The sequence below is a fragment of the Porites lutea genome, chromosome 9 (genome assembly GCF_958299795.1).
Source record: "Porites lutea chromosome 9, jaPorLute2.1, whole genome shotgun sequence".
Classification (NCBI taxonomy): domain Eukaryota; kingdom Metazoa; phylum Cnidaria; class Anthozoa; order Scleractinia; family Poritidae; genus Porites; species Porites lutea.
In genome coordinates this window covers 14,255,429-14,264,470 of record NC_133209.1, presented here as the reverse complement: position 1 = coordinate 14,264,470, position 9,042 = coordinate 14,255,429, and the positions used below count along the sequence as shown (strand labels likewise).

Genomic DNA, 9,042 nt, shown 5'->3' with positions numbered 1-9,042 from the left:
GAGGTGTGCGGCAGAAGGGCTAGCCTGCGATCCGCAGACGTATTTCTCGTCTTCGCTTCTGAAATACGTCTGCTGTTCGCAGGTTACAGAAGGGCCAGAAGACTTCAAAACGTCACCCTGTTTAAGACAAAAAAATGTTCATTTCGCTACCCTGTTAAAGAAAAGAGATCAGCAGCGAATGCATGGAACAGCACGCCTGCGTCCCAGCGCGTCACAGACGCTCTAAACCCTCTTGGATATTTCTTCAGGAAGTTATCGAAGTTATCGACAGTTCTTTTTTCTGCGAATTTATTTTTTTTGCTTGTTGTGCACGTGCATTTGAAACTTGAGAATAATGAGGACGCTCACTTGTAAACACAAAATTTGGGGAGGAAATTGGTTATATTTGACTTGAGGCCCTAATTAAAAGGCTTCCCAATGTTCTTGAAACTTGCAGGGTATATCTACCTGGAGTTTTGAAAACAGGGTTGCCTGAAATCTTAAGTCAAGTCCAGCACATTGCAGGCAATCTTTCAAAACTTAATTTGCTTGAAGCCCTGATACTTTTAGTGTAAAAATAACAATCTCGCTCATCACGACTAACCACCCTCACCTCTTAACCATGGGCTCCAAATAACTTCCTGGAAGTGACAGAAATCAGTGCAAATTCCAGAAAATTTGCACGAGGGGGGCAACAGCCCGTCCCGTAGGGACGGGCTGTTGCCCCCGTTGGCCCAGATAATATTTTTTGAGGGGGGCTTCCGTCAAACTAAGTGTCATGTTGTTAAACAGTCGTGGGGCTATCATCTGGTATGCATTTGGGGTAGCCTGGTTAAATTCCAGGGGGGTGGGGTTGTTGTAAAGACTATGCTTTGTGCTAGAGTGCAGATTCGCCGGGTTTTTGTGCCTGGGCTTACCCCTGTCTTTCAAAGCTCAATGTCTCCCTCAAATTAAGGGGGGGTTGTGTCTGGCTGGGTGCCATGTTGTTGCACAGACACGGGGCTATCGTCTGGTATCCATTTGGGGTAGCCTGGTTAAATTCCAGGGGAGTGGGGTTGTTGTAAAGTTTGATGTGTTTTTGCACTCTTATGCAGTTTGTTTGTGCTGTCTGCATGCAAGCAATGACCCACTCTGTTGATAATGTTCCTAGTCAGCAAGCAGTTGAACTGCTGGTTTTAGGACTTGGTTTTGTTGAGCAGTGTTGGCTTAGATTGTTTTTGGGAGACCAGCTTCAATTAAAAATGGGGTGAACTGGGGAATTGGCTTTGCAATCGGTTACACCGACACTATAAATTGCTTCTTAAAATTCCTTATTTTCCAGATTAATGAGGAAAACTTCACTTTTGTTACTTTCTAGACAGACGATTCTATCAAATGGAAGCTCATGTATTCAATAATTTCTTTTTAATGTGAGATTTTCCTTTTCAAGTAACAAGGGCCATCAAATTAACAATCAGTGCGAGAGACTGACATTTTTTGGTAGCCCGGTTTTCAAAAAAACCAGGTATATATTTATTTACGATTGATCTCGGAATTTTCAGTTGTTTAAAAAAATTTGTCAAGCGGTTTTTTGAATAATGCGAAATTTGTAGGCATGGACCAAATTACGGGCAAAAACTGTTAAGTAACAAAAGCAGCTGAATGCAGGCTAAAAAAATTCTTCCAACTCGCGATAGCCCAGAGCAATTCCCCTCTCTTTTTGTACGCAGTTTTCAATGGAATCAAACTACTACGAGATGAAGCCGCGTTCACAAAGCTTATCATTTTCTTAAAATAATAGCTAATTGTGTGGATAACACGCTGTTTCACTGTTTTTATGATTCTTAAAACTTTGTTTCAAAAAAACAAATCCAAAACGCTCTCATAGAATTTGTTCAAACTTTGCCTTAACTGAGGCAATTATGGCAGGTACATACTTCCTTAAGCGATTTCTTAAATAAAAAATCCTAGTACAGATCAGAGAAACACTAAGATAAATAAAAAACGTAATGGCGTCATTACGTTGCCATGGTGACTCAGATTGCAATAAGAAATTGTCATCTTTATATAATACAGGTGTGCTAACCTTTTCCCCATATCTTTACTTATGCCGACGTAGTTAATGCTCAAACTTGGGAGGTATCCCCCCTAAAAAATCCAGTCGAGCCACCTTAACCGGGAGCTTTTTGACGATGTTGCTATCCACAAGCCAGATGTCACATGTACATAGTTTAGATAGGAACCGACCAGCTATTACAATCTCAGATAAGTACATTAGAATATGTAAGTGTAAGTAAGCTTCTTGGTGTCCATTTCCACCAGCATCGTTAATGTGCAAGCAACGTGCAAGAGCTCTTATGGAACATATAGACTCAGAAAGCACTTAGTGGAGTCACTGGTGCTGTCAAAACTTGACTATTGTGACACTGTCTATTACCCTTTGCCGGAATTTCAACTAAAACGTTTACAACGTGTCCAGCTAGTAGCTGCTAGCTTTGTCCTTAGTAGGTATGTAAATGACATTAACGACATTGTTAAGATAGGGTGGTTACCAGTAAGACAGCGAAGAGATTTCCACGTTCTCAAACTCGTTCACCAGGCTTTGCACTCCTCCAGCTGGCCGTCTTACGTACCACTAGATACAGTTAAACATATGCGATCTTTGCGGTCAGGAGCAGCAACAATATTAATTATACCAATGGAGAGGGGCACCTTTCAAGACTCTGCTGCCAAGTTATTTAATGCTCTTCTGGCAAATATTAGACTTTTTGGGAGACACATCTTACAAGTTCAGAATTGTTAATTAAACTTGACTAAGAACCAAAATCAGTTTAAAAAAATTCCGTGTCGCTGAAATATCAACTTATTCAATTGCCTTCGATTTACAAAGTTTTGATAGCAGTGTAAAAACGTGTGCTGGTGCTGTTTTTTCAAATATGACTTATCATGACTAATATTTATCAGTTCCAGTAAGACATTCTACGAAGAATTTATCAACTTCTATTACATGTCTACGAGGGTTTAACTCAATTTCCGTAAAAAAACGGAATTTTGCATTTCTGCTTTACCTGCTTATGGTCTTTAGAATTTAGCCCATTGTCAGATTCCATTTCATCGACAACGGCTTTACTCGACGAGCGTAAGGTCAGTTCGTTAAACGTTTTCATGATTTGTGTGGCTCTCCTGATTAATTGATGAAGGCATTTTTATAGTAAGCCTGTTCGGCGCTGTTAATTTCCCGATTTACTTGATTTCTAACTATCTGAAATTGATTCCAAAAACGTGTAGATGGATCATTTGTTTCCTCTCTATGATACATCCGCTATCCTATATGATAATCGATCGACCGCAGTAAGGCCTGGCTCAGACGCCGTATTTTCATGTGCCGAACCTAACTGAATAACGCACCAATTACTGATTACGAGTCTTCATAGCCAACAACATCACGCCTTAACTGACAGACGACCAATAACATCGCGACATAATTGACCAATCAGATCAATAACCAGAGTATAATACCACCAACTGACGTGATACAACTCACTTTGACTCTGAAGATGACTACCGCACAGGTTGTCGAAACGTCAGTCACTGTCAACAACAACAGTCCTATTCAGGACTACTTTCACCCGGACGATCAAACTCAACCTACTTTTGACATGACTCCTGGATTCAAACCTTTCACAGACTAAGTGAATAAGTTCGACTTTAAGCGACACTGGCGCAACATCTGACTCAGTCGGCACACCGTGTGTCGAGCCAAAGTTAAGTACGACAAAATTTCGACAGACTCTGTCGAACTTTTGCCGCACCTGACTGAAACTGCCGCACTAAATTGATTCAGACGCCGCTCCTTAAGTGGGGAAGGGACATACGGAATGTTTTCGAGATGTCACTGACAGAATTAGGAAGATTGGCAATTGATAGAAACTGTTTCCGCTGTGTGGTCAAAGATGCGACGGCCTATGGGATAAGCAGTTACAGCAGTAGTAGAGAAAGGCTTGTTCATATATTAAGGAGAAAATAACGCAAATAAAACCACAAGGGGAATGATTGATATTGGTTTTTTGAAAACAGAAAGAAAGAAATTAGTACCAGTTAAAAAAAAACACTTGTTTATTTTAGAAAAGAAGTATAAAACGTGATCTCCGTACATTGCCGAGTCAGTACATAAGCACTTGGAAATTTTAACTCCGAAGACTGTCAGAGAAGCACCAGTCTCTCGACAATGCACTCGACACGTTCATGGAGTCGAGCCTGCGACATCCTGCTTTGCCATTTGACCAGGTCTTCCTCGCAGGCCAAATACAGGGGCGGATGTAGGGGGAGGGTGCAGAGGGTGCGCCCCCGCCCCCCCCCCCCCCCCCCCTGAGATGACCTGCGGTTTTCTAACACAACTGGTATTCTGCTAAAAAAACTATGTGGTTTATTGGTGTTGAGGTAGAGCAAGAGACGAGTGCACCCCCTCCTAAAAACAATCCTGGATCCGCCCCTGAAATACAACGTGCCCTGGAATCTGTAACCTGCATTGTTCAGTACAAAATCTAGTCAATTTCTCGCTCCATGCCATTATATGTAATTTTTATACCGAAACAATTTTAGTCAGGCTTGCTTAAAGTCAGCCGGACTACCATACCATCGGCGAAAAGAGGTGAGAAAACTGAGGAAGTTTAACTTTCAGAAAGTAACAAAGGAAGCAGTTCGTTGGTATCATCGAGGTTCAACGTAACCTCTAACTTTAAGAAACAGCTCTTGTAACTTGTTGTCTGGAAAGTTACCGGGTGTAAGGGACATATCTATATACAGCAGCTTGGTAAAAATTAGCGCCAGTTGTCCTGCAGGCGGCCAGTCGATGAACTCGAACAACAAGGGTATGATGGGCTTCTTTAAATTGTCAGCCAATGTCACTTCCCTCTGGCACATTTCAGATTTGCAATAGCGTCTTGTTACACAGCAAATTACGACCTGTAAAAAAGCATCAATAGTAACAGTATAAGGTAGTAAAAGATATGCGCAATTTACCCAGTTGAGTCAGTTTCTAATGTTACCACAATCTGTGCTCTTGTAAAATAAATATTTTCTAACGTTATAAATAGTAGCACTTCTCCTCCTCGTGGTTTATGTGGGTAAGTATACTGAGCTAAACTTAACTGCTAAAAGAACGATTTTGTACAGATTTTTGACTGCAAATGGATTAAATCAAGAAATCATGTTACAAACTTGTTCGACTAACCTAGGGGTCCACAAACATGGACCCAGTGTGAACTATAATTAGCAAAAATGAGACATCGCAAAAGATAATTACATAAAACAAGCCTATTGATCCACACCATTCAGGTAACGATGGGAAGGGTGACTCCATTTCATAAAAGAAGCTTAATTTCGAAATATATTTATTTCGACTTTATAACATATGACTTTCGACCCCGTCCTAAATATTCAGCATTTAATTGGACTAAAATAGTAAATAGATGAAAAAATAATAGAAGTGCACACCGGCAATTAACAGCTTAAATATTGGTAGCAAAGACAGCTTGCCACCTCAGTGCACTTCTTCACTAGGTGACTCCCTACCTTTGAAGCTCTGATTCCAGCATCAATCTCCGCGTACATGGAGTCCCCTCCACCCATCCGACCAATATCCAACCAGCAATGGAACCCAGCCTCCTCAAGTTTGTTCTTCAGTAACTTGACCGTGTCCTGATGATCCCACTGGTACGAGATGAACACCTCTGGACGGACTGTGGGCTCAGATATGATGTTCATTTTTTCTGGAAAAGAGAAAGACTATTTAGAGAGGTTTATTCCAGAACTAGGAAAGGCAATGTCTTGTCCAGCTGTGTGTAACGCCTGCGTAAGGGGAGCACACTTACTCCCCTGCCGCCGAAAACCATAAGAAAACACACATTGACTGGATTGGAAACGTTCGTAGCCTCGCAAAATTTAAACACTTAGAGTAACTCTCATACAATGGCAGAGGACTAAAGGTACGGAAAAACGGGCAACAAAAATCGTGCAACTTGTCATGAAACAACGCTGCAAAACGAGTTGAATAGCGATGTTGCGCGTTTTATCACCCACATCGAACCTGTCTTGCAACAAATCAGGTTGTTAACAGGTTTGAACGTCGGTGGTAAAACGCTCAACATCGCTTTTCAACTTGTTCAGAAGCAATTTTGCAAAACAAGTTGCACGTTTTTGTTGCCCGTTTTACCAAAGCTTAAGTCGTTTACCACGCAAAAGATAAGGTAACAAGCGGACACGAGCCAGTGAGGCCCACACAGGAGAGGCATACCCGGTCTCAATCGTACAAAACAGCTGGGAATATTGAAGGGAAGGGATGCTAGTCAAACAGCTGGTTACCAACTGCAGTATGTCGGCAGCACCCATTTATACACTTGAATGAAGAGAGACAAAAAGAAACAAAGTTTCTCGACGAAAGAAACAACGCGATGGCAAGGCCAAAGCACTACATGATAAGCCTTCACCCACCAAGCTTCCACATTTGCGATGGATGAGCATCCCATCCTGCGACAGTTTTTGTTCCGAGGCGCGCTTTTAACTTTTATCCACTGTTATCACGGACTGAAGATTGTCAAAAAACTAAGACCGACGATTTCGAAAATCAAGACCACAACACTAAGAAACTGAAAACTGTAGCGGTTGTCATATATTGTCAGCGGCAGGGGAGGGTGGAGACGGGGACCAATTAACCACACGAAAAGGAAGGGAAGGGGGAGGGGGGTGAGGACAGGGCAATTAACAACAAAACTCTATGCCCCATGTCCATTCAGTAGAGGTTCAAGCTATGCGTCGTGTATTTATTTTAACAACTCCAACGTCAGTGAACCTGATACTAAACTCACCTCCACTTATTTCGGGTTTCGCTGCATCTAGAAGATCCAGATCGTTGGTCTAAGGGAGACAAATAAAACAATTTCCTTTTTAAAGGTCACAAAAAGACATCACACAAGATAGTAACTAATTTTTAGTCGGTTGGCTTTCCAGGTACTGTTCAGTCAGTCAAAGTTTTTTTTTATTCTAAAAAGTTGGGACTCTGATAAAAGGACTTAACACACATGCAGTCACTGTAAATCCTGAATTTGTCAAAAAAATGACAGAATATCAAGTCCACTCTTTAAATAAATATATTTAAAACTTTAAACTTTAAAAAAATTTAAAACAAACTATCCCTAAAAAGAGCAATAGCTATCACGGGCAAACTGAAGGGAAAGAAAAAACAACAACGACAAAACAAACAAAAAACAGAAAAAAAACCATTAAAGAAACATTTGACGTCGCAAAGAAATTATAATACTGAGCCCTTTGTAGACAGTTATGTCAAGGAAAAAGATCTTTATCTTGAGCTCACTAATGCAGTTTCTTTCAACAATTTTAACCCGATCAGGACGGGCATTGGTAAATACAAAGTCAATGTTATAAATAGGAATAGAAATACAATTTTGCGACGGGTTTCTAATATACATCAGGCTAACAATAAATAAGGATGACTGAGTACTGTTGTTTTTCCACCACCCCAAACGTTATAACACACACAAACACACTGGCAAGTTTCGCACTTCATTGACAAAGAACCAAGTTGGAGAGACAAAAGACTATAACTCGTTAAAATAAGCTCAATTACCTTTTTGGAAAAACCACGCCACTCCTCCAAGCCATGAACTTCCACTCGCGAGCGAGAACCAAAAGTCTTCCTACAAATCAGTTTTCCGTCGTCTGAAATGGGCAGAAAGTGGATGCAGTCGATGAATGCGCAGGATTGTACTTTGTGTTTCGTGTACACTTTGTTGGAGTCACAACACGACGGGCATGCCACGCAAAACTCGTAACGCATGTTACGCAGGCACACAAAGTCACGTGACAAACTGCGCAAAATTGACTCCAGGAGCTCTCGGACTTGCGAGGCCAAGCCGACGTCTTGTTCTTTGTTCTGAAGAATCACCTTGACGTATGATTGCTTGCAAATCAAGAACAAGTCACTCTCGCCCAAAATGAACCTGACTAAGTTTTGAAACAAGTTTGGTTCGTCTCTGCAGCCGAGTGTGGGGCAGGCTGAGATGAAGCGAGAAACAAGCTGAGGGAACAGCCCGTGAGGGAGAAAACCATCGGAGAAGTTGATGAACAGGGGACAGATGTCAGTGGGACTGGTGTCGAGATCGGTCACCGGACACGAGCAAAGTTGTGCAGGCACAAAGTATTTAACAGATGGCGTTGGAGATTTCTTGGAGTCTTCAGGGGTAAATTTGGCGATCAATCCGTACATTTCCATCATGCATAAAATGTCGGTCTGTGATTGGCCATCGCACAGGAACTCTGCAAACACGTGGTCCACTAAACGCATGCTCAAAAGGCCAGTTTCCTCTAGTGCGCTCCAGGCTGCTGCGTGGCGTGGATTCTAATTAAAAAAAGAAACAACATACAAATTAAAAATCGTTGCTTGACAAGAACAACTTGAAATATCATAAGAGATCTACTAGTTCATTTCTTAAGCTAAGTTGTCAAAAAATTACTCCTACAAATTTGGTTTCAGGTAGGCAATATCACAGAAGTAAGTAAGGGTGCGATACGAAATATGGACTTGATTATCAGCCTCTGTATTCTTCTCCCTTCCCATTTGCTTTATTTTTCAATCGCCATTCATGCTGTTGAATTTCTCTGGTGCGTAGGAGACTTTGACGCCTACCGAAAGTCAGAACGGGCTGGTAAAGTGATCTTTAGATTTTTTCGGCAGTTTTTGCTAAAAAAAAAACCAACGCTGCTGTGCACAGTATTCCGCAGTTGAATAACCTGGTTTGACAGATCTAAATAATAGTGAATGCTCTTTACGAATGGAAGACCCTAAATAACAATGACCTCAACCAGGTTGGCGTCCGGCGGTTTTAGTGAAAACAAGAGGTTTGGATGGGGATGCTCAGTCTTGCGGTCTCAGAAAACGTGGTCTCGGATTTGTTATTTAAGTATTTTCTTCACAAATGGCCTGGTGTGGCCGCGGACGAGTTCTGACGACTGCTAAGCACCCTTAGGCTCTGGTGGGAACATGGCAGCACCACGGTTGTATAGACA

The 9,042-nt window shown here is 41.6% G+C and overlaps 1 protein-coding gene across 2 annotated transcripts in view; it reads right to left on the bottom strand.

Annotated features, from left to right (window-relative positions):
- Window positions 1-4,342: 4,342 nt before the first annotated feature.
- LOC140947362 (uncharacterized) overlaps window positions 4,343-9,042 on the bottom strand; it is a 38,572-nt gene continuing 33,872 nt past the window's right edge. Inside the window, exons 15-18 of one of the 2 annotated variants that reach the window (XM_073396437.1) lie at window positions 7,604-8,374; window positions 6,825-6,873; window positions 5,533-5,729; window positions 4,343-4,923 (exon numbers count right to left, since the gene is read on the bottom strand). In XM_073396437.1, the coding sequence (XP_073252538.1) occupies window positions 4,669-4,923; window positions 5,533-5,729; window positions 6,825-6,873; window positions 7,604-8,374 (1,272 nt within the window). In that variant the 3' untranslated portion in view covers window positions 4,343-4,668. The remainder of the gene's footprint in view (window positions 4,924-5,532; window positions 5,730-6,824; window positions 6,874-7,603; window positions 8,375-9,042) is intronic. The other variant, XM_073396438.1, reaches the window with a different exon arrangement.